Genomic DNA, 27,016 nt, shown 5'->3' with positions numbered 1-27,016 from the left:
ATTTTCCAAATTGGGCCAAATCCCTACATGGGCCTTACCCTAAGGCCCAAATCCCTCAGCACGTACGCGCAGCGTACTCGCTTGAGGGCTTGTACGCCCAACGTACTCACCCATTCAGCCAAAACTCCAATTCAGTCCTTAATCCTTTAATACCTAGCTCCAAAACATAGATCTGACTTCCTTAAGCTGGAAAACCACATAAAGTTGCCAACTTTACGTTCATGCATGTCTAAATGAAGCTCTTAAGCTTTAAAGGGACTAAATAAGTGACTTAATGCATGCATGTGACCAATTAACTCATAAAGATTGCACCTTTATGCTCAAGGAGTCCAATACAAACTCAGATCTAGAATAACAAGCCCTTAAAACGATTTCACTCTCTTAACAACCCAAAAAGGGACCAAAAGCATAACAAAGCTCAAAATGAAGAGATCTAAACATCTACAAGTCAAGATGAGAACTTTATACCTCAAAAGCTTTGCAAAAAGGGTGGTGGTTCTGGATCCAAGACCTTCTCTCCAAGCTACGCAACTTCAAGCTTCTCCAACTCCTTCAAAATGCACAAAATGAACACCAAAATCTCTCCAAGGGCTTAAACACTCAACAATGGAGGCTAAGACTCGTTTCTAGGGTTTTGGGGCTCTAGAGGTAGGTAAGGAGGCCAACCCTAATGGATAAGGATGATTATATATGGTACAACACCCTAAATTAGGGTTTCAACATCTCGCATGTACGCCCCGCGTATAAGGATGTACGCCCAACGTACGTGCACGTTGTCCCGACCCCGCCTCGCATGAGTACGCTAAGCGTACCATGTGGTACACTCCGCGTACAACTCAAGGACCAAAAATGCAATATAAACAACAACAAAGGCAAAGAAGAAACTTACCAGGATTCAAGTGTTACAGTTAGATGCCCGATAATACTGTTACAAAATCTTGACTCATCAAATGCATTGTGTAACAGCACCCGAGTGATATGTAAAAGTTTTCAGAAAAGTGTCATTGATGTCGAAATAGCTGTTGGTCAACATGCTGGAAAGAGAGTATTTTTGCTAAAGATTCCTCTATGTTCGTCTGAAGATGAAATGTTCTCATTCAAGCTGAAGAGAAAAACAATTTCCAATTTGATTATGTTTCGCAATGATAATCAATAAAGCTCAATGACAAACAATTCCAAATATAGGTATTTATTTTTTAGAATCGGTTTAGGCCAACTTTATGTGGCATTATCCAGAAGGATATCACGTGTCAATACAAAAGTATTAGTAAAGCTGACAAACAATTGAAAGACAGTGAAGTCTATATATCAAATCCGGTCTATAAAGAAGTGTTGCAACATTAATAATACACAATCAATCATATGTGTTCATGTGCATTTGTAAAGAATCCAAACTTTTCATTTTTAATTCTAACTTATTTTGTTTTTGTAACATAACTCTTATTGACAATTGTTTAGATGTAGTAAAATTGTTTACACAAACAAGGGCGGACGCAGGATTTTATAGTAGGGGTGTCACAGGAAAGTCAGGGGTTGCACGATAGTAGAAAAAAAATTCAAAACATGTTTCATTGCTTCCGGAAAAGTTAGGGGTTCCACTGGGCACGGTGTGCCCTATACTAAATCAGTTAGAATGCGCAAAAGAACTAATCGTCTCTACAAATAATTGTTGAATAAAATATTCGCACCCGACACTTGGCGCGGGTAAACGGCTATTATATATATATATATATATATATATATATATATATATATATATATATATATATATATATAAGGAAAAGTTCAATAAAGAACCATTATTTATTTATTTTTTTCAATCGTTGATGACGTTTATTAATATAGGATAAAAAATTGAGATTTTTGGTATAATTGGTTTTTTTATAAACATAAACTTAAATATTGAAAAACCAACAAAACGAAATGAGTTTTTTTCGAAAAAAAATGTTTTTTTATATATAAACATTGATCTCTATGGAAAGAGGATGAAAAATCGTGAACAACGGTATATTCCGTTTTTTTTCGATATAACATGCGGCTTAAAAACATTTAAACGGGTTTTTGGTAAAAATGTGACTTTTATGGTATAATCCGATGTATGTGCGTCAAATGTACAAGTGTACATTCATTCCCTTGGTCGTTGATCGCTTTAAATTTTGACACTAACGATTGGTTCATTTGTTCCTTTTTAGTAATGGTTATCCATTGAAATCACCACATATATATATATATATATATATATATATATATATATATATATATATATATATATATATATATATTATGCATTTTTATGAATTTTAGGGTTTTTTGTTTTCCATAGAACCTAAACCTATATATATATATATATATATATATATATATATATATATATATATATATATATATATATATATATATATAGGTTTAGGTTCTATGGAAAACAAAAAACCCTAAAAATCATAAAAATGCATAAAAAAAATACTTAGAGATCACAAAACTTTTTTTTAACTTTATATATACAAAATTCGCAACTTTTTTTACACATTCGGTGAAAAAAAATTTGGAAAAAAAAATCGATTTTTTTTCAGCGAAATTGTTAAAAAAAACCTATGATTTTTTTATGTGTAAACTCAAAAAAAAAAGTTTTGTGATCTCTAAGAATTTTTTTTATGCATTTTTATGATTTTAAAGGTTTTTTAGGGTTTTTTTGTTTTCCATATAACCCTTCCCTATATATATATATATATATATATATATATATATATATATATATATATATAGAGAGAGAGAGAGAGAGAGAGAAAAAAAAAATTCAATAGAGAACCATTATTAATTAAGGAACCAATCCAAAACATCGAAATTTAAAGCATCAACAATAAAAGGAACGGTTGTAGACTTTTACAATTGACGTACATGCACCGGATTGTAACAAACTCACTTCCTTTTTTTAGTTTAATTTTTTTAGGTCATGTTTTTTATCGGAAAAAAAACCGTATATACCATTGTTTGTGATTTTTCGTCATTTTTCCATAAAGATCCATATTGATATATAAAAAATAAACTTTATTTTCAAAAAACCCACTTCATTTTCTTTGTTTGTTGAAAAGTTAATGTCTATTTTTTTGTAGAAAAAAATTAAAAAATATATATCAAAATTCATATTTTTTGGTACTCTTTAAACATAGATGTTAAATAAAAAAATCGAAATTTCAATTCAAATTCACATTGTGAACCTGTTCAGATTCACATTATGAACGTGCTCAGATTCATATTGTGAACCTGCTTAGATTTACAGTGTAAATAATAGTAAGTCAGATTCACAATGTGAATAAACCATTTTGTTGATTTTACAAAACCAATTTATGAGTAATGAAAACGTTAAAATATTATAAAACTATATGAAATATATTTTGATTCATATGTAAATTTCACTAAGTTAATTTGCGAACGTTCAAAGAGTTGAAATAGTAAGTCAAATTCACATTGTGAATGTTACAAATTGAAATATTTACAGTTTAGATTCACAGTGTAAATCTGAACTGATTGAGTTTGTTTCACATTGTGAATGTTACAAATTGAAATATTTACAGTTTAGATTCACAGTGTGAATCTGAACTGATCGAGTTTTTTTTTTTTTTAATCGGTGTTGATGTTTATTAATAGAGTACAAAAATTTAATATTTTTGGTATAATTAGTTTTTTTTTGGATAAAAGTAAACTTAAATATTGAAAAAAATAACAAAATGAAGTAGGTTTTTTTCGAAAAAAAAAGTATTTTTTTCTATATCATCTTAGATCTCTATGGAAAGAGGACGAAAAATCGTGAACAACGGTATATTCGTTTTTTTTTTCGATAAAAAATGTGGTCTAAAAAAATTTAAACGAAAAAAATGAGTTTTATGGTAAGGAGGTGAATTTTTTGGTATAATCTGGTGTGTGTGCGTCCAATGTACAAGTGTACATCTATTTCCTTGGCTGTTGATCATTATGATTTCCGACGCTCACGATTGGTTCGTTGGTTCCTTGTTAATTACAGGGGCGGATTTGATGAGGGGCATAGGGTTGCACCGGCAACACCTGCTTTTCCTACAGACAGTAGAAAATTCTTCGATTTTTTTTACCTTTTGTGCCAGTACGTAAAAAAAATGGCAACTACCTAAACACATTGGATCAATTAAGCCCATAATTACTAGCCCAAACACATTTTTATTTTAATCCACCTAATATTAGCCCAAAAGAAAAAGAATATGAGAAAATAGCCCAAATAAAACAATTATCCAATTGTCCAATTGGGTCCAAGAGTCCAAGTCTCAATTCTTGAATCACAAAAAAAAAAAACCAGAGCTCGTTTTTTTTTCCTTCTGTTCATCCTCAGTCCTCACGACCTCACATCCGACAATTCTCACAATCGACGACTTCATTCTTCTAATCTTCTTCTTCGAGTTCAATTGATAATCCACAATTTCCAAGTGCAAAAATCGATTTCCAACTTCCAAGTGCAAAAACAACTCCAATCCAAGGTCCAAACCCTAATGAAGCAAGTAAGTATTTCTAATTTTCTATGGTTTTCGAATTTATAGTTGTAATTGCTAAGCAAAATTCAAAATTGCTATGGTTTATAGGTTAAAATTGCTATGAAGTTATTGGATATTTGGATGATTTGGTAAAATTGCTATGTTATTATAGAAATTATTGTTTGATTAGTTGTAATTTCTATGATTTTTAATTAATTGATTGTTTGATATGTTAAAATTGCTATGTTTTAGGTTTACATATTATTGTTTGATTAGGTATTAGGTGAAAATTCTATGTTTTATTGAAGTTATTTTTTGATTAGGTTAAATTGTTATGTTTTTATAGGTTAAAGCAAGTGGTTTTTTTACCAAAAGACCAAGACTTAATCCTAATGAAAGTGGTGAAGGATGTTGCCAAACACCAATCATCAATCAATCAATCCCTTTCGTTTCTAATTTAATGCAACCCCACAAACGCCAATCACCAATCAATCAACCCCTTTGGTTTCTAATGCAATTCCACAAACACCATGCTCAAATGAACCTAATGATAATGTTGATTTGAAAGATCTTCCAAAGGACCCAGCGAATAGGCCAAAGATTACAAGTTACAAATCAAGTATAAGAGCTGATGTAAGAAGAGCGTATTTGCTCCAAGGACCTTGTCAAATAAGGTTACATAAGTTTCCAAAAAAGAAAATAGGTGATAGATTTAGAAGATTCGTTCCTTCATGGTTTGATGATTTTGATTGGTTGGAATATAGTTTGAAAAAGAATAGAGCATATTGTTTATATTGTTATGTGTTTGGAGACCTCATGAATCAAAGAGGAGGGAGAGATGTATTTGTTTCCCAAGGTTTTGATACTTGGAATAAAAAAAGATGCATTTCGGACTCATGTGGGTGGTGTTGATAGTTTGCACGACAAAGCAAAAGAAAAGTGTGAATTTTTATTGAGAGAAAAACAAGCTATTAATGTAGTCTTGAGGAGGCAAACCGAAGTGGAGGACCATAAATATAAAGATCGATTACGTGTTTCTATTATTGTTGTTAAACTTTTATTGAAAACCGGTTTACCGTTTCGTGGTCATGATGAGTCGGTTAACTCGGGAAATAAAGGGCTTTACATTGAAGTGTTAAAAGCCATTCGGGAGACTAATGAAGATATTTTCAACAATACTTTAGAAAATGCTCCTAAAAACAATCAACTTATTTCCCCTAAAATTCAAAAAGAACTTGTACAATGTTTTGCTCAAGAAGTCCTTTTGAGTATTCGCCAAGATATTGATGTAGATGTATTTGCTTTATTGGTCGATGAATCTAGTGATGTCTCGAGAAAGTAACAAATGGCTATTGTTTTGCGATATGTTGATAGTCTTGGCTTTGTGAAAGAAAGATTCATAGGCATTGTGCACGTGAAGGATACATCCTCTTTGACACTAAAAAACGCCATAAATGAAGTACTTACAAGCAACAAGTTGAGTTTTAGTCAGGTAACTTTTTTGTTATTTCAATTTAATTTAATTCGCTTTATGTGTAATATTATATAAAATATTTTTTTATTTTTTTAATAGATAAGAGGACAAGGTTATGATGGGGCTAGCAATATGCGAGGGGAATTCAATGGTTTGAAAGCTTTGATATTACAAGAGAATGACACAGCTTTTTATATACATTGCTTTGCACACCAACTTCAATTAGTGGTTGTGGCTGTAGCAAAGAAGCATGACGGTGTTAGTGACTTTTTTTAACAGATTTCATTGGTGGTTAATGTTGTTTGTGCCTCGTGTAAAAGAAAAGATTTACAATGGGAACACGCAAGAGAAAGGGTGCAAAAAGGCTTGTGTAGTGGTGAAGTTGAAACCGAGAGAGGGTTAAATCAAGAGACTACACTTGTTCGAGCGGGAGATACAAGATGGGGTTCACATTTCAACACACTCACAAGTTTAATGAAGTTGTTTGCAGATATTCTTATAGTTTTAAAATTTGTGAAAGTGAATGGAGGGTCATTGGCAAACCGTCAACAAGCGTACGAAATCTTAGCATATTTTAAATCTTATGAGTTCATGTGTTACTTATATATGATGTATGATATTTTACGCCTCACGGGTACATTATCAAAGCAACTTCAAAAAAAAGATATAGACATTTTAGAAGCAACTTCGATGGTTAGAGGGACAATGGACGCATTGCAATCTTTAAGAGACACGGGGTTTGCTAGCATTTTGCCAAAGATATCCACTTTTTGTCAAACACACAATATTGTTACTTTGGAAATGGAGGATTTTTATGTTGGTGCAAGAAACCGTACGACCACAAACACCAATAGATTTCATTTTGAGGTTGAAATCTTCAACACGGTGTGTAACATACACGTTTTGAAATCGTGTTTTGTAAATGTTAAAAGTAAATAATATTATGAAATTTTATGTGATATTGAGTATGGAGTTTTAACAGATAGTTTTTACTAGAAATGAAGTAAAACTATGTTTAGAATCACTCGGAAAATATTGGAAGTCTTATGAGATTCCAATTAAAAGTTAAAATATCGAAATTTAACGAAAATATAAAATTTGAAATAAAGTAAAATTTTATTATTCAAAGTTGTAGATAATTTCATTAGAAGCATTTAGGAGAAAACCTCATCGAAATCCGAGTTATAACGAAGAAGTTATGACCAATCGAAGATCAACGACAAAATCGGCACGACACCGAATGATGTAAAAAGTGAATTTTTGATAAACTACTTTTTAGCCTTAGTAATCTAAATTAAAGTCGTATTATTTTTTAAACCGAGAATTTTCATAAAAAGAACGTCCAAATCTGACTTCGTATGAGAAAGTTATGATTTTTCTAAATTTCGGAATAGCAGTAGACAGCTAAAAACTCGAAATAAAGATCGAGCGATATTTAGCCGAAACAACCTAAATGAGAATCGAAGGTCTCGTCAATAGTAGTACAACGGTAAAAAGACAGACAAAATCGGACGTCGGATGAAGAAGTTATGAATTTTTAACGGATTTTCCTGTCACGGCCTGTTAAAAATATAATAATAAAAATAAAATCCAAATTAGCCGACGGAGTCTAAATGAAAGTTGTAGAGCATAATTTTACCTACGCGTGCATATAAAGAACGTCAAAAACGGAGCTCGTATGCAAACGTTATGGATTTTAGAAGTTCGGGGCTCAAAAATCAAGAAATCCTTGAAAACCGAGAAAAATCCCATGGACCTTATCCGGCCACGTCACCTCACACGCAAAGATGCTCGGTGTCCGACGCGCGTCACCCTCTCCTCGCTCCGAATCCGCGGTCCAATGACCTTTCGACGCGTGTGCTGCCTTCCGTCCGAGCTTCGCTGCTGCTGCCGCGTGTCCGAGCATCGCTGCCACCTGCCCCCTTCCTCTTGCTTCGATCAGAGGCTCGCACCTATATAAAGGGTGCGAGACCTCCCGGCTAATGTTAGGAAATTATCATATTTTCACCCCTAAATCCATATTTTTACTATTTCAACTTCTCTCGAAGCCCCGGGATCATACCCAAACCCCGAAATACGTTCCGAAGTGCCCGAAGACCCCGAAAAATTTATCTTTTCGGTTTTGAAGCTCAACCCTCGCAGGGCCCGGTTTTCAAGAAAACTCACGGTTTTCATTGAAGAAAGCTAATTATAGTAACGAAGTGCTGAACAAATTATTATTTTAACCCCCAATTAATTCACGGTGAGTTCAATATATAGGAACAATTGTATGTTATGTGTTATATGTGCTATGTGCTTTTCCGTTGTTATTATTTCCGCTATTTATGATAGCAAAGCTATACCTTTGACCATGTGATCAATCAAAGGACTTAGATTCACGGTGGTACTGGTATGTAGCCTCTGGCCATGTAGAGAATGTCTCGTAAGAGAATGACTTCTATTCTATGGTATTGGCAGAAGGTTAGACAGGGCTTTCAGCCTAAAATCTACCAAAATGTTTAAATCAGAAAGTGTATGTCTTCTGTGCCATTTGGGCCGAAGCTTTATTGATGTATATCAAGTATAGAAATTGTCATGTCTCATTGATCGTATATCTTTGAATCAAATCATTGATTGATATGGAAAGTTTGGCACATGATTCACATATGCCTTTGTTGTTTCTTGTTCCTCTTTGCTTCTGCCATATTGAAGTATATATATGGCATAACGCTATATTGTATCTATTGTTGAACTCACTAAGCGTCACCGCTTACCCCTCTCAATGTTTAACAAACAGGAGATAAGTAACCAGTATTGTCGTATACTGTTTGAAGGTTTAGAATAGTTATAATATTACTTTTGTATTTAGGGATCATGTATGTATAAAAGTATAGTATCATGGGTAGTTGTGTAATATATAACACTTTGTAATAGTCGGTTTGAATCCAGTCGTTTGTAATCACTTTATCAATGTAAAATATTGTTTTTATGAATATGCATGTAGCATGTTTTGGAATAACAATTGTCAAGTATGAAAGTTTGGGTCTTTCAGAAATATGAAAGTGTGGGTCTTTCAATCATGGTATTAGAGTAGTAGTTTAAGTGAACTAAATTCCACGGATTGGTATTTAGACTTAAACTATTGGAAGTTCAATATATGAACTGAATCATTGTAAGTATATGGATACAAACCTTAGGAAAGACTTAAGTAGAGTATTAGATAATGATAAACCCTAATATTCTAAAATACAATGTTACTCCATATTGCAGAACAATAGCTGAACAAGTAGGTAGCCATACCCCTGAGATGGGTGGAGGTCCTCAACCTGATGAAGTAAATACTCCAGTATCTCCTCGTGAGGAGCGACTATTCGGCAGACTTTCGAAGAACACAAAAAGAATGGTGATAAAGGAAAAGAGAAAGCCACTGGAGAATCTTCAAAAGGGGAGGTGAAGCGTCCCTCGTTCAAAGATTTCAAGAGTAGTGGTGCTACGGAGTTTTCAGGTGTTCTTAATCCCATTGTTTTTCTTACCTGGATCCAGAACACAGAGAAAGTGTTTCGTATTTCTCATGTGGATAATGAATACAAGGCTAATTATGCTTCTGCAATGCTCATCGGAGAAGCCTTGGTCTGGTGGGAAGCAACATATGAAGCTCTCAACGGGTTTGACCAGGAGAATTTATCCTGGGAAATGTTCAAAACTCGTTTGCTAGAGAAGTATTGTCCTCTAGACATGAGGAGGAGATTGGAGAAGGAATTCCTCGAGCTTAAACAGGGAGGAATGACTATGAATGAGTATGAAACTCAGTTTAATCAAAGAGCAAGGTTTGCTACAAAGTATATTCCAACTGAAGACGAGAAAATTCAGTTATTTATGGAGGGACTACGGCACGAAATCTACGATTTCGTTGCCAATCGGGATGTTCTGTCATTCGATTAAGTCGTTGACTATGCTCGAAGACGCAAGCATGACTTAGAAATACGTGGTGCCACTTTTACTGTTCCAAAGCATCCACGTACTGAAAGAACTTGTAACGACGTAAATTTTAAAACAATTTTTCATTTTTCCACATAATAAAACTCATATAATATTCTCAAAATCTCATGTATCAAATTTCATCATAATAAAACATATCTCAGAATCTCAAAACATAATCCTCTGCCAGTGTGTATAAATCATGCCGGCGCCTTCCCGCGATCCTCGCTGGTACCTGAAACACATATCACAAAACACGGTAAGCATAAATGCTTAGTGAGTTCCCCAAAATACCACATACAACACATAAGCCACTCGAGGCTATAACTCGGTATGACCCTCCGGTCAATGTGTCTCAGCGGAACCCTCCAGCCCCGTAGCTCGTTGGACCCTCCAGTCCGATCTAGCTCGTTGGACCCTCTGGTCCGGTCTAAATCGTTGGATCCTCTGATCCGGTCTAAATCGTAGGACCCTCCGGTCCGGTCTATATAGCACATAGCATACATATATCACAATGCACATAAACTCAACATACACATAACACATAAGACCCTCCAGTCTGCACATAGCTACCACTCTAGGTAATGTATAGTGAGAAGACTCACCTCGGGTAACTCGGATAAACTCGAACTCGAAATACTGATCTAGCCTCCGCCTAATCACACAAAATAATTATCTCTAATTAATACGGCTCTCAAAGGCTAGACTAGTCCCTCCCTATATTCTCTTAGAAGGGTAAAAGACCATTTTACCCCTCACATGGCCCAAAGGTCCACATGTTGACTAAACCCTAAAAGTCAACGAAAGTCAGCCCTCCGGAGTACGCGGCGCGTACCAGCTCTGTACGTTGGGCGTACTCGAAGGCTTCATAGAATCGGGGAGCTCGACCCCCTACGCTGCGCGTACTGGGATTACGCCCAGCGTAAGTCCCAGTTTCACTATTTCCTCACTTAAGGTCTTAATTAGTTAAGACTTTGGCTCAAAATACAGATCTGGACCTCCTACAGCCTCCTAATCCATAAAGTCGAAGACTTTAGGCCTATGCATGGCTGTAATGGTCATCAACACCCAAAACACATCACTTCCTTCACTAAAGAGCTCATATCTCATGCATGGCTCACTTCTAACGTCCAAGATTGGATTTTTATGACTCTATATCATGAAATACACTAACAAGGGACAGATCTCGGATTCTTGGGGTTCATTAACTCATAAAGTCATCAACTTTGGGGACAAAAAAACCCTAAAACACCCCATACAAATACAAAAGAAAAGAGTAGGAAAGCTTGAAGCTTTATACCTCCAAGTGAAGCTTCCCATACTGCTAAGCTCAGATCCAAGTGCTTGAGCTCTCACTCCTTCTTCTCCAAAGCTTCCTTTCGACTTCTAATGTTCAAGAACACACCAACAAGCTCTCAAAGGCACTCTCTAGCTATAAGAACAAGGAGTAGGGTTTTTGGTGGACACGTCTCTGGAAATGGTGGTCAACAAGGAGGCCATAATGTTCCTTATATAGGGCTCACCCCCACAATTAGGGTTTTAATCTGAACCTAGTACGCCCGGCGTACACTATGGTACGCCCAGCGTACTGGGTAGACTCCGCGTCAAGAACACGCTCAAGAGTACGCGCAGCGTACTCCTCCTTACGCCCAACGTACTCAAAAGCCAAACTTTTCTTTTAAGGGTTAATTTTGACAACTTGGGGAAAGAAAAGGGTCAAAGGAATATACCTGAATTTCGGGATGTTACAGAACTGTTTATGTTCCCTCTATTCCACCAGCTCAATCCGTTCGGACTGAATCTGGTAATCAAGTGCAAACTCAAAATGCCCCTCGTGGCCGCGGTAGATCACAATCTTTTTCCATTCAATCGCCTTCATGTTGCATTTGTGGAAGGAATCATGCGGGCCAATGCAAAATAGACAAGGAATCTGTTGTCTGTTATGGATGTGGAGAAACGGGTCACATAAAGAAGCTCGAAGGGAGGCATACCATCACTCGCTGTCCTACCTCTCCCCAACAGATGGGAGTCCGGCACTCGCTGTCCTACCTCTCCCCAACAGATGGGAGTCCGACACCTCCTCCCATAAAGAAGCTCGAAGGGAGGCATACCAATACTCGAATGGTGGATGTTGTTGTAAGAAAACTCAGCCAAGGGTAGGTATGTATCCCAACTTCCACTGAAGTCCATAACACATGCTCGAAGCATGTCCTCGAGTGTCTGTATCGTCCGCTCACTCTGCCCGTCCGTCTGTGGGTGATAAGCAGTATTGAAGTGCAATTTCGTACCCAACTCCTCATGAAACTTCTTCCAGAACCTGGAAGTAAAACGTACATCTCGGTCTGACACAATCGAGATCGGCACTCCATGCCGCGACACCACCTCTCTCACATACATCTCTGCCAGTCTCTCTGCAGAAGAGCTCTCACTGATAGCAAGGAAATGACCGCTCTTCGTCAGCCGATCCACAATCACCCAAATTGCGTCAACACCCCTCGCGGTCCTCAGCAATTTGGTGATAAAATCCATAGAAATCTGTTCCCACTTCCACTGGGGAACCTCTAGTGGCTGCAACTTTCCATGTGGACGCTGGTGCTCGGCCTTAACCCGGTGACAGGTCAAGCACCTCTCAACTACCCATGCAACATCGCTCTTCATACAGGGCCACCAGTAATCTCTCTTCAGGTCCAAATACATCTTAGTGGCCCCGGGATGGATAGAGAATCTCGATCTGTGCGCCTCCTCCATCAGTATGCTACGTGCCCCGCCCGTAAACGGCACCCAAATCCGACCGTGGAAGGTCATAAGCCCTCGGATATCAGTAACAAACTCGGACACCTGTCCAATCACCCGCTCCCTCTTGCGGTTCTCCGGTCTCACAGCCTCTGCCTGGGACTCTCGAATGGTATCCAACACCGGAGTCATCATTGTCATCCTCATACATATATCTCGAATCGGGGCACTCTTCTCCCTGCGGCTCAGAGCATCGGCTACCACGTTAGCCTTGCCCGGGTGGTACAGGATCTCACAGTCGTAATCCTTTACCACATCCAACCATCTCCTCTGGCGCATATTCAGGTTGGGCTGATCCATCAGATACTTCAAGCTCTTGTGGTCTGTGTATATGGTACACCGAACCCCATACAAATAGTAGCGCCATATCTTGAGGGAAAACACCATTGCCCCCAACTCTAAATCATGAGTGGGATACCTCGTCTCATGAGGCTTCAGCTGCCTCGATGCATAGGCTATCACGTGCCCTCGCTGCATAAGCACCGCACCCAATCCCGATATAGACGCATCGCAGTAAACCACAAAATCCTCCATTCCCTCGGGAAGGGCTAACACTGGGGCTTCGCACAGTCTCTGGCGAAGAGTCTCAAACGAGGTCTGCTGCTCTGGACCCCAAGAAAAAGCAACGCCCTTCCGGATCAATCTGGTGAGGGGAACGGTAATCTTGGAGAAATCCCGGATAAATCTACGATAGTAGCCGGCCAACCCCAGAAAACTCCTAATCTCGGTGGGGGATCTCGGCACCTCCCAGCTCATGACAGCCTCACTTTTGGCCGGATCGACCAATATCCCATTCTGATTTACGAGATGTCCCAGGAATTGGACCTCTCGTAACCAGAAATCACAGTTGGAAAATTTAGCATAAAGCCTCTCCGATCTCAATACTCCAAGGATCTCCCTCAGGTGCTCCTCATGTTGCTCTCTGGTCCTCGAATACACTAGAATGTCGTCGATGAACACAATCACCGATCGATCCAACATCGGCCTGCATACTCGGTTCATGAGATCTATGAACGCCGTTGGTGCATTGGTGAGCCCGAAAGGCATCACCACGAACTCGTAATGCCCATAACGAGTCTTAAACGATGTCTTCTGGATATCCTCATCACGCACCCTCATCTGGTGATATCCAGACCTCAAGTCTATCTTGGAAAACCAAGACGCACCCTACAACTGATCGAATAGAACGTCGATCCTCGGTAATGGATAACGGTTCTTGACCGTTAATTTGTTCAACTCCCGGTAATCAATGCACATCCGGTGTGAACCATCCTTTTTCTTGACAAAAAGGATCGGCGCTCCCCACGGCGAGCTACTTGGTCGGATGAATCCCTTCCCCAGCAGCTCCTGAAGCTGCGAGGATAACTCATGCATCTCCGGTAGTGCAAGGCGATAGGGTGCCTTGGCAATAGGTGATGCCCCCAGAATCAAATCGATGCGAAACTCCACCGCCTCTCGGGAGGCACACCCGACAACTCCTCGGGGAAAACATCCGGAAACTCTCGCACTATCGGTACCTCGCTGACAGAACTCGGCCTCTCTGTGGCAACCCGTGTATCCATCACATAGGCTACAAACCCTCTACAGCCCTGCTGTAGACTCTGTCTCGCTCTGGCAGCCGAACAAAATGTTGACCCAGATCGGGTATCCTCGCCATACACCGTCAGCACTCCCCCACTAGGGTCTCGTAGGGTAACCAACTGCCGCTCGCAGTCTATAACAGCTCCAAATCGGCTCAACCAATCCATGCCCATGATGACACAGACATCACTCATCGCAATTGGTACCAAATCTATCGGGAACTCAACACCGAAAATCTCGAGCACACATCCTCGAATCACATCAGTAGATTAAACCGCTTGCTCGTCAGCTATGGAAACTCGTAGAGGTCGACTCAACGCCTCTCGACGGATACTGATGTGCTGGCTAAACGCTAATGACACGAAAGATCGACTCGCACCCGAGTCAAATAACACCAAAGCAGGTACAGAACTCACAAGAAAAGTACCTAAGCATATCACAGAATAAGCACAATATCGCAAACTCAGCATAAGTAAGTAAAAGAATACATACCAGCCACGACATCGGACGCTGCGCGGACCTCCTCCGCTGTCAACTGAAAGGCTCTCCCGCGAGCCTTCGGTGCCTCGGCCTTCGCTGGCCGGACCTCGGTAGCTCTAGCAACAGGTGCAGATCCCTGTGCTGATCCCTGAAGTAGCTGCGGGCACTCAGCCTTTCGATGGCATGTCTGGTTGCAGTGAAAGCAAACCGAAAATCCCTTGGGGCAATCCCTCGCGATATGCCCCTCCTTCCCACACTTGTAGCACACACCCGATCTGCACGTCCCATCATGGCTCTTGCCGCACTTCCCGCAAGTGCGGCCCTTCGGACCCCCAGATCTCGAATCAGCGGGCTTTGCCCGCTTGGCTGCCGGCTGAGACTATACCGGCCGCCTATCCCTCCTCTGAGACTCGGCCTCCTCCCTGGCCTGAGTCTCTAGCTCAATCTCCCTCTTCCGGGTATTCTCCTGGAGCTCGGCAAATGTCCGGTATGTCGAGTTCGCCACGAACTCACGAATGTCCCTCCTCAGTATGCTCAGATATCGGCTCATACGTGCCTGCTCGGTAGACACGTGCTCAGGGCAAAACAACGCCCTCTCATGAAACATCCGTGTAATCACAGTCACAGACTCCGTCCCCTGCTTGAGGGACAAGAACTCCTGCGCCAACTGTTCCCTCTCCACCGGGGGAACATACTCATCTCGAAACATGGTGGTGAACCTCTCCCAGGTCACCGCTATAATCTCTGTAGGAGTGAAGTCTGCCGTAACAAACTTCCACCAGTCCTTCGCTCCCAAGCGAAGCTGGTTCAGCGCGAACCGTACTCTCAGATGCTCCGGACAAGAACAGGTGTAGAAGCATCCCTCAATGCAGAGATCCACCTCATCGCGGCTATCGGATCCTAAGTCCCATCAAACTCTGGTGGCTTCGTGTTGCTGAACTCTCGGTACAGCAACGAGTCACCCCCCTGTGGCCTAGCAGCGGCGACGGCTGCGGTGGCTGCAGCAACAGCAGCCTCGGTAAGAGAAGCATACCGCTCGTCAAACGTCTCAATCAAAGTGGTCTTGATAGACCCAAACATCTCAGGAATCTCCGCTCGAATGGGTGCGGCCACCTCCTCGTGAATCAACCTACGGATCTCCTCATCACTGGTACCACTGCCTCCTGGGTGGTGGCGCGTCCCAACCATGATGTCTCTGAAATACAACACAAAAGAAGTCAGAGACTCGCTCGAGTATACTCGCACTCAATACTCAACCCTACTTGTTCTTTAGTACCCTAAGGATTCTTACTTTGACTGCTCACCGATCCGGTGTTTCCAGTAGTACGGGCCCTATACTACCTTCCACAACGCATCGGTATTCACCCCAAGTCCTCCTCCTAGGATCCCAGATCACAAGTACTCTATATCTCACTAAACTCAGGTTACCCTCCAGTAGACCACTCATAAGCTCCTCGCTGCTACTTACTCACTCTCGAAGTATCTCCTAGTAGCAGTAACTCCTAGGCTAAGGCATCACAAATCAGGCCCACTCTAGTCCTAACTATGAATACCTAGCCTACTCTAGCATGCATAACATATCACATAATATCTTATAACACATAATGTAAGGGTATTTTGGGAAATCATCGTTCGGGCGCTGGCTGACCGTACACACTGCTCCGTTCTGCTTTTCTCAAAAATCGTTTGCTCTTTTAGAGAAATTGTTTCTTTTATGAAAAATTTTCTCAAATCCTCAGTTTGAGTTCAGATACGCCCGAAGGTGCATCCGAATCCCTCAAACCAAGGCTCTGATACCAACTTGTAACGACGTAAATTTTAAAACAATTTTTCATTTTTCCACATAAAAAACTCATATAATATTCTCAAAATCTCATGTATCAAATGTCATCATAATAAAACATATCCTAGAATCTCAAAACATAATCCTCTGCCAGTGTGTACAAATCATGCCGGCACCTTCCCGTGATCCTCGTTGGTACCTGAAACACATATCATAAAACACGGTAAGCATAAATGCTTAGTGAGTTCCCCAAAATACCACATACAACACATAAGCCACTCGAGGCTATAACTCGGTATGACCCTCCGGTCAATGTGTCTCAGCGGAACCCTCCAGCCCCGTAGCTCGTTGGACCCTCCAGTCCGGTCTAGCTCGTTGGACCCTCTGGTCTGGTCTAAATCGTTGGATCCTCTGATCCGGTCTAAATCGTAGGACCCTCCGGTCCGATCTATATAGCACATAGCATACATATATCACAATGCACATAAACTCAACATACACATAACACATAAGACCCTCCAGTCTGCACATAGCTACCACTCTAGGTAATGTATAGTGAGAAGACTCACCTCGGGTAACTCGGATAAACTCGAACTCGAAATACTGATCTAGCCTCCGCCTAATCACACCAAATAATTATCTCTAATTAATACGGCTCTCAAAGGCTAGACTAGTTCCTCCCTATATTCTCTTAGAAGGGTAAAAGACCATTTTACCCCTCAAATGGCCCAAAGGTCCACATGTTGACTAAACCCTAAAAGTCAACGAAAGTCAGCCCTCCGGAGTACGCGGCGCGTACCAGCTCTGTACGCTGGGCGTACTCGAAGGCTTCATAGAATCGGGGAGCTCGACCCCCTACGCTGCGCGTACTAGGATTACGCCCAGCGTAAGTCCCAGTTTCACTATTTCCTCACTTAAGGTCTTAATCAGTTAAGACTTTGGCTCAAAATACAGATCTGGACCTCCTACAGCCTCCTAATCCATAAAGTCGAAGAATTTACGCCTTTGCATGGCTGTAATGGTCATCAACACCCAAAAAACCTCACTTCCTTCACTAAAGAGCTCATATCTCATGCATGGCTCACTTCTAACGTCCAAGATTGGATTTTTATGACTCTATATCATGAAATACACTAACAAGGGACAGATCTCGGATTCTTGGGGCTCATTAACTCATAAAGTCATCAACTTTGGGGACAAAAAAACCCTAAAACACCCCATACAAATACAAAAGAAAAGAGTAGGAAAGCTTGAAGCTTTATACCTCCAAGTGAAGCTTCCCATACTGCTAAGCTCAGATCCAAGTGCTTGAGCTCTCACTCCTTCTTCTCCAAAGCTTCCTTTCGACTTCTAATGTTCAAGAACACACCAACAAGCTCTCAAAGGCACTCTCTAGCTATAAGAACAAGGATTAGGGTTTTTGGTGGACAAGTCTCTGGAAATGGTGGTCAACAAGGAGGCCATAATGTTCCTTATATAGGGCTCACCCCCACAATTAGGGTTTTAATCTGAACCTAGTACGCCCGGCGTACACTATGGTACGCCCAGCGTACTGGGTAGACTCCGCGTAAAGAACACGCTCATAAGTACGCGCAACGTACTCCTCCTTACGCCCAACGTACTCAAAAGCCAAAATTTTCTTTTAAGGGTTAATTTTGACAACTTGGGGAAAGAAAAGGGTCAAAGGAATATACCTGAATTTCGGGATGTTACAGAACTGTTCCTGTTCCCTCTATTCCACCAGCTCAATCCGTTCGGACTGAATCTGGTAATCAAGTGCAAACTCAAAATGCCCCTCGTGGCCGCGGTAGATCACAATCTTTTCCATTCAATCGCCTTCATGTCGCATTTGTGGAAGGAATCATGTGGGCCAATGCAAAATAGACAAGGAATATGTTGTCTGTTATGGATGTGGAGAAACGGGTCACATAAAGCCAGCTTGCCCAAGGAAGGATGTTACTTGTTATGCATGTGGTATTACTGGACACAAGAAGCGTTTTTTCCCTACCCTTACTAGCCAGATGACGGGAAGTCAAGCTTCTGTTCAACAACCAGCGAGAAGTCAAGCTCCTGTTCAACAATCAAAGGGTACTCCAACTAAAAAGGGGGAGGTTCCAAAAGCTAAGGGTCGTGCATTCCAGATTACCACAGAAGAGGCACGCGAGGACCCGAATGTTGTGACGGGTACATTTCTTGTCAACTCTAGACCTGCTCACATCTTATTTGATTCTGGTGCCTCAGATTCTTTTGTGTCTCATGAATTTGAGCATTCTTTTCAAATTGCTTGCTATGCACTCGCGCAACCATTTCACGTAGATACTGCTGGAAGTATATCATTACTTGCTGATAAAGTCTATAGGAATTGTGTTATAGAAATTGAAGGCTACAATTTTCTTGCTAATCTGATTCCTATCTCCTTGCCCAACTTTGACATTATTCTCGGCATGGATTGGTTGTCAAAGAACCACGCAGAACTCTTGTGCTATGAAAAGATAGTATGTATTCCCATTGAAGGGGAGAATCCTATCTACGTCTACGGTGAACAAAGAATCTTAAAAATAATCTCTTTCCTCAAAGCTCGTAAATTCATATCGAAAGGGTGTTCTATCTATCTGGCCTACACAGTCGATATCTCAAAAGAGGAAAAGAAAACGGTAAATGATGTTCCCATTGCTAAAGAATATCCAGATATTTTTCCCGAAGAATTGCCTGGACTTCCACTGGACAGGCAAGTAGAATTTCGAATTGACCTTGTGCCTGGTGCTGCTCCGATTGCAAAGATTCCTTATCGTCTTGTGCCAGCTAAGATGAAAGAAATGATTATTCAACTGCAGGAATTACTTGACAAAGGTTTCATTCGACCGAGTACCTCTCCTTGGGGTGCTCCTGTATTGTTTGTCAAGAAGAAGGACGGATCGATGCGAATGTGTATTGATTACCGTGAGCTAAATAAGGTAACTATCAAGAACAAGTACCCACTACCTCGCATTGACGATTTATTTGATCAACTTCAGGGTGTTAGTTATTTCTCGAATATTGATTTGAGATCTGGCTATCATCATTTGAAAGTACACAGGATGTTCCGAAGACTGCTTTTCGTACTCGTTATGGACATTTTGAATTCCTTGTCATGCCATTCGGTTTGACAAATGCTCCTGTTGTATTCATGGATATGATGAATCGGGTATGCCGCCCAATGCTCGATAAATCTGTCATCGTATTCATTGATGATATTCTAATCTATTCCAAGTCTGAAGCTGATCATGCCATACATATTCGTGCGGTATTAGAACTTCTTCGAAAGGAGAAACTATATGCTAAATTCTCGAAATGTGAATTGTGGCTTCGCCAAGTTCAATTTCTCGGCCATATTATTTCTGGTGACGGTGTATCCGTAGATCCTACCAAAATCGAAGCTATTCAAAATTTTGAAATTCGCAGTTTCTTGGGTCTCGTGGGATATTACCGGAGATTCATTAAATACTTTTCTCGTATAGTCGTACCTCTCACGAGTCTTACACAAAAGGAAGTAAAGTTTGAATGGGGTGAAACCCAAGAAAAATCTTTCTCAACTCTAAAAGATCTTTTGACTCATGCTCCAATCTTATCACTCCCAGAAGGTGATGATGATTTCTCCGTATATAGTGATGCTTCAAGATTGGGACTCGGTTGTGTGTTGATGCAACGTGGTAAAGTGATAGCCTATGCCTCAAGACAACTGAAAGATTATGAAAAGAATTATCCCACTCATGATCTCGAACTCGCTGCAGTGGTATTTGACCTAAAACTTTGGAGGCATTATCTTTTTGGTACAAAATGCCAATTATTTACCGACCACAAGAGTCTCAAGTATATATTCAGTCAGCAAACTTTGAATATGAGACAACAAAGAGCCATGGAGCTGATCAAAGATTATGACTGTGAAATCTTGTACCATCCTGGAAAGGCCAATGTAGTTGCCGATGCACTTTGCAGAAAGGTTTATCGTAATAGTATGTGTTATGCTATTCCTCACACTACAGTAAAGTTCACTATTCTAGATGAACTAGAGAAATGGCAAGTAGAGGCCCTAATTCCAGATGGGTGATTTCGTAATGCTGAAAGTATCCCCGTGGAAAGGCATTATGCGATTTGGTAAGAAAGGAAAACTAAGCCCTAGATTTGTTGGTCCTTTCAAAATCACCCAGAGAATTGGTAAACAAGCATACCGCTTGGAATTGTCGGAAGATTTGGCAGGTATTCATGATGTGTTTCATGTGAGCTATCTGCGTAAATGTTTAAGCATATATGATGAATCAGTTCCGTTATCCGAGGTGAAACTGGATAATAAGTTAACTTATGTAGAAGAGCCTGAAGAGATCGTAAACGAAAGAACGACTAAGCTACGTAATAAAGAAGTAGAGTTGGTGCTTGTCAAGTGGAAACACCATAGAGGCCCAAATTATACTTGGGAAAATAAGAATGAGATAAGAGTGAAATATCCCCATTTATTTTAATCGATGTAATTTCAGGGACGAAATCCTCAAAAGGAGGAGGTATTCGTAACATACACATTTTAAAATCGTGTTTTGTAAATGTTAAAAGTAAATAATATTATGAAATATTATGTGATATTGAGTATTGAGTTCTAACAGATAGTTTTTACTAGAAATGAAGTAAAACTATGTTTAGAATCACTCGGAAAATATTAGAAGTCTTATGAGATTCCAATTAAAAGTTAAAATATCGAAATTTAACGAAAATATAAAATTTGAAATAAAGTAAAATTTTATTATTCAAAGTTGTAGATAATTTCATTAGAAGCATTTAGGCGAAAAACTCATCGAAATCCGAGTTATAACGAAGAAGTTATGACCAATCGAAGATCCACAACAAAACCGGCACGGCACCGAATGACGTAAAAAGTGAGTTTTTGATAAACTACTTTTTAGCCTTAGTAATCTAAACGAAAGTCGTAGTATTTGTTAAACCGAGAATTTTCATAAAAAGAACGTCCAAATCTGAATTCGTATGAGAAAGTTATGATTTTTCTAAATTTCGGAATAGCAGTAGATAGCTAAAAACTCGAAATAAAGATCGAGCGATATTTAGCCGACACAACCTAAACGAGAATCGAAGGTCTCGTCAATAGTAGTACAACGGTAAAAAGACAGACAAAATCGGACGTCAGGTGAAGAAGTTATGAATTTTTAACGGATTTTCCTGTCCCGTCCTGTTAAAAATATAATAATAAAAATAATATCAAAATTAGCCGACGGAGTCTAAGCGAAAGTTGTAGAGCATAATTTTACCTACGCGTGCATAAAAAGAACGTCAAAAACGAAGCTCGTATGCGAAAGTTATGGATTTTAGAAGTTCGGGGCTCAAAAATCGAGAAATCCTTGAAAACCGAGAAAAATCGCATGGACCTTATCCGACGCGCGTCACCCTCTCCTCGCTCCGAATCCGCGGTCCAATGACCTTTCGACGCGTGTGCTGCCTTCCGTCCGAGCTTCGCTGCTGCTGCCGCGTGTCCGAGCATCGCTGCCACCTGCCCCCTTCCTCTTGCTTCGATCCGAGGCTCGCACCTATATAAAGGGTGCGAGACCTCCCGGCTAATGTTAGGAAATTATCATATTTTCACCCCTAAATCCATATTTTTACTATTTCAACTTCTCTCGAAGCCCCGGGATCATACCCAAACCCCGAAATACGTTCCGAAGTGCCCGAAGACCCCGAAAAATTTATCTTTTCGGTTTTGAAGCTCAACCCTCGCAGGGCCCGATTTTCAAGAAAACTCCTGGTTTTCATTGAAGAAAGCTAATTATAGTAACGAAGTGGTGCACAAATTACTATTTTAACCCCCGATTAATTCACGGTGAATTCAATATATAGGAACAATTGTATGTTATGTGTTATATGTGCTATATGCTTTTCCGTTGTTATTATTTCCGCTATTTATGATAGCAAAGCTATACCTTTGACCATGTGATCAGTGAAAGGACTTAGATTCACGGTGGTACTGGTACGTAGCCTCTGGCCATCTAGAGTATGTCTCGTAAGAGAATGACTTCTATTCTATGGTATTGGCAGAAGGTTAGACAGGGCTTTCAGCCTGAAATCTACCAAAATGTTTAAATCAGAAAGTGTATGTCTTCTGTGTCATTTGGGCCGAAGCTTTATTGATGTATATCAAGTATAGAAATTGTCATGTCTCATTGATCGTATATCTTTGAATCAAATCATTGATTGATATGGAAAGTTTGTCACATGATTCACATATGCCTTTGTTGTTTCTTGTTCCTCTTTGCTTCTGCCATATATATATATATATATATATATATATATATATATATATATATATATATATATATATATATATATATATATATATATATATATATGGCATAATGTTATATTGTATCTATTGTTGAACTCACTAAGCGTCACCGCTTACCCCTCTTAATTTTTAACAAATTGCAGGAGATAAGTAACCAGTATTGTCGTATACTGTTTGAAGGTTTAGAATAGTTATAATATTACTTTTGTATTTAGGGATCATGTATGTATAAAAGTATAGTATCCTGGGTAGTTGTGTAATATATAACACTTTGTAATAGTCGGTTTGTATCCAATCGTTTGTAATCACTTTATCAATGTAAAATATTGTTTTTATGAATATGCATGTAGCATGTTTTGGAGTAACAATTGTCAAGTATGAAAGTTTGGGTCTTTCAGAAATATGAAAATGTGGGTCTTTCACGGTGGTGGACATGCAACTTACAAAATATCGAGATCGATTTAGTGAAACAAGCACCCCAGTTACTAGAATACATGGGTGCTTTGAGCCCTTGTGATACATTTGCACAATTTGACAAATCAAAGTTGTTGAAGTTGGCTAAGTTGTACAACTATGACTTTGATGATTCGGATTTGATAGATCTTGAAGGACAATTGGAGATATTTTATCACTCTTGCATCAAAGATGAGCGTTTTACCACTTTGAAAGGAATTTCCGTGCTTTCTTGTTTGATGGTTAGTACAAGGAAACATCGATCTTATCCTTTGGTATATAAGCTTTTGAAGTTGGCTTTAATTTTACCCGTAGCGACCGCAAGTGTGGAAAGATGTTTTTCGAAGATGAAGCTCTTGAAGACCGACTTGCGCAACAAAATTGGTGATGACTTTTTGAACGACGCGTTACTTTGCAATGTTGAGACCGAAGCACTTGTGAAAGTTGAGAATGAAAAAGTAATGGAGCGGTTTCAAAAGATGTCTGCACGAAGAGGACAAATTTAAATTGTAGTAGATAGTTATGTTTTCAACTTTTTATGTAATGAATCGTTTTTTTGTATTAGACGTAATGAATTATTTTTCAGTTTTAAATTATGTTTGACCGGAATTTTTTTTTTGGCAACCCTACTATCAATTCCTGCGTCCGCCCCTGGTTAATTGTAATTCTCTATTGAACCTCACCCTATATATATATATATATATATATATATATATATATATATATATATATATATATATATATATATATAGGGTGAGGTTCAATAGAGAACCATTATTAACCAATGAACCAATCTTTTTTTCAACTTTTAGAACTTATTTTTTATAAAAAAAAAACTAAAAATACAGAAATTCATAACTTTTTATCATTTTTCCAATGATATCAAATTCGATAATTTTTTTTTCGTCAAATTCACAATGTGAATCTTTGAATATTCACAATGTGAATCTAAATTCACACGGTGAATCCGAAAAATATATTTAACATTCACAATGTTAAGTTATGAATTTAGAAATTTTTAGTTTTTTTTTTTCGATAAAGAATAAGTTCTAGAACTTGAAAAAAAAATTTGGTTTCTTGGAGAACCAATAATTATGGTTCTCTATTGATAAGCATTTAGCTTCAATATATCTTAATAAGCATTTAGCTTCAAATGCTGAATTTTAAGAGGTACAAATGTTTATGCAATATGTACAGTAATTTTATGCATGGAAATCTTATTTAGTCAATAAAAGTCAATAAAAAGTCAAAGTAAGGGCGTCTCTTAAATGTATCATCCCTGAACAAACTCTTCGAAAACATGAAATAAGTCAAAATTGAATCGGTATTTTCTCACATTATTCAGCCGATTGAATCGGTCAATAGAGATACACTCTATATGACATCTCTTCTCGTAGTTCTGTCAACATGGTGTTACCACTCACCATCGACATCTCTCTCTCTCTAAAAAACCCCTATAATCCATCAGAACGCTGCCATCACTTATCTTCTATGAAATTTTTTTACCATAAACCCTAGATGAAGTCACATTCTCCGCTACCAGGTACCTCTGCTGTTGATGTTTCCATAAGAATGGACCACTCATGTAGAGTGAAGACCCAAAACTCTCTCATGGCGTTATTGAAGCTGTTTCAAATCTAATTAGTTCCATTTTTTCTTCTCAAGATGATGATTCTTCTTCTTGTATGGATGGGATTGACTACAGATTAAGAGGTACATCGGTTGGGAGGGGACTTTTCCATACTTACAAAACACGAATTTGAATTGTTGACCAAAAAAATGTTGAATAACATTTCATAAATCTTGGGTTTTTTTATTGCTCAATTTCTATGCCCGATTTTGTTTGTTTAGGCGATTTTATGATAAATTTATAACTTTATTTTTTTCTGTTTTTTATTTTGTGTTTTTTTTCTGATATGCAGAGTTTGGTATCAAGTAATCTGCAAATGAAAGATTGAAATTGTCATTTTTTGTTTATCTACTCGTGTGCAGGGAACCAAGAATGGTTGGGATATCAGGAAGATGATGGCTAAGAAGAACAAATTCAGCTTCAAAAAGATGAAATCAGCCAAAGAACCTTGAATTGGCTTCAAAATCGATTTCAGTTGCAAGTATTTCATGTTGTTCATGATTTTGAAATATTTTTCTTGCACCACCATCGGGCCCTAATCCTTACTCTCTATCTTGATTTTAATCCCTAATACTAACCTTGATCGTGATTTTTGCAGCTAGGAGACATCCTATTATTTTTCTCTACATACCAACCATCTGTTTTCTGCTACCAGGAGTCACCCTAGAACTGATTTTATAGAACCGATTTTATCTAAGGTGTCTGCCTCTTAGCTGCTCTAAAAAACATGTCGTTTCCACCACCACAGTGTCATCACCTAAAATCATTTGATGTACCTCTTTCATAATCTATACACTCCCTCTTTGTGGGATTCAATTTTTGAAATATTGAATTATAATCACCTTATCTCGCCTATAGGTGTCTTCCATAAACAATATTATCTCACATCCATCTTGGTAACGAAAAGGGTAGTATCTTTTATCTTCTATCTTTCATTTTTATTCCTTCTCATTTGAGTTTGAATTCTTCAGTTTTTGTTTTTCGATAAAACATAATGCATTATTGGTCTCTTCCATTAGATGTTAAGCAAGATTTTGAGATGTTGGTTAACAGCATCAATATAGGTAAAATTGCTTCCTTTGGTTCGGTTGTTTGTTGGAATTTGATGATAAGGATGCTATTTTACAATTTATTATACTTCCTAGAACCACTACCGCTTATTGGCACCATCGAAATCTAACCACCTTCATAGAAAAGAAACCTGACAACCAATTGTCGTTGCCTACTGCCTTCTCCCCAAAGGTATAATCCTTCTTTCTTTCCTTTTTTATTTGTGTCTCTCTCTGTTTCTAACCAATTCTCAGCATCTTAACACCAATTTAGTGGTTCTGGTTATGATACTACTTGAACAATAAGTGGACCTGGTTTCATTTTTGTGTAGGAAGAAGATCTCATAGGTTCGATTTAAGTTCAAGGTTCACACGACTGACTTTCTTGAAGATATCCTTTCTCACGTTCGAAATCTACATAATAACTATATGTGCTTAATTTTCTTTCAAAATCTCATATATGTTTTCTTTTAGGTTTGAAAAACGATTTGTTTCTTGATATATCGTGTAAAATGGTTGAATAAGCAACCCTTCCATTTCAGTAAAATAACGGCAGGAGCCATATATTTCGATATAAGGGTTGTATTGGTCTATTTAATTTAATTTATTTCTATTAATAATTGAAATAAATAATAAAATTAATAGTTTTCTGAAATAAAACCACAACATAAACCTTTAAATTCTTAAGTACCTTAATAATTTGAAAAATTTTCAGTTTAACTATCCAAATTTGTTTAGGACTCTTTCTTCGATTGTTTTAAATAACAATTTAGCCAAAAAAAACTATAATTTATAAAGTTTTTTTACCATTTAATACTAGGAAGCACTTAAAATGAATTTTTTGAAGGAAAAAAAATAATACTCGGTGTCTTCAACGAAGAGGACATAATGGTTTCAATAGTTAAACCAAGTCATAGTGGTTTTTATGGAATTGACCTAAGATTTTTTTGGAGATTCATTTTAACGAAGTATCTATTTTTTATTCCCACATGATTATGTCT

General features: G+C 38.6%; 2 protein-coding genes across 2 annotated transcripts; both read left to right on the top strand.

Annotated features, from left to right (window-relative positions):
• Positions 1-5,334: 5,334 nt before the first annotated feature.
• On the top strand, positions 5,335-5,838 carry LOC145106504 (uncharacterized). The gene has a single exon (XM_079043465.1). The coding sequence runs from the start codon at positions 5,335-5,337 to the stop codon at positions 5,836-5,838; it is 504 nt and encodes a 167-aa protein (XP_078899591.1).
• A 3-nt stretch (positions 5,839-5,841) lies between these two features.
• LOC145106503 (uncharacterized) lies at positions 5,842-25,418 on the top strand. Its single transcript, XM_079043464.1, has 6 exons — positions 5,842-5,988; positions 6,070-6,207; positions 6,250-6,855; positions 23,282-23,794; positions 25,259-25,264; positions 25,329-25,418. The coding sequence occupies exons 1-6, from the start codon at positions 5,842-5,844 to the stop codon at positions 25,416-25,418; spliced, it is 1,500 nt and encodes a 499-aa protein (XP_078899590.1).
• The last annotated feature ends 1,598 nt before the right edge of the window (positions 25,419-27,016 follow it).

This window comes from Lactuca virosa, chromosome 4 (genome assembly GCF_052849685.1).
Source record: "Lactuca virosa cultivar CGN04683 chromosome 4, Lactuca_virosa_CGN04683_v6, whole genome shotgun sequence".
In the NCBI taxonomy this organism is placed as follows: Eukaryota; Viridiplantae; Streptophyta; class Magnoliopsida; order Asterales; family Asteraceae; genus Lactuca; species Lactuca virosa.
This window is presented reverse-complemented; position numbering and strand designations above follow the sequence as displayed.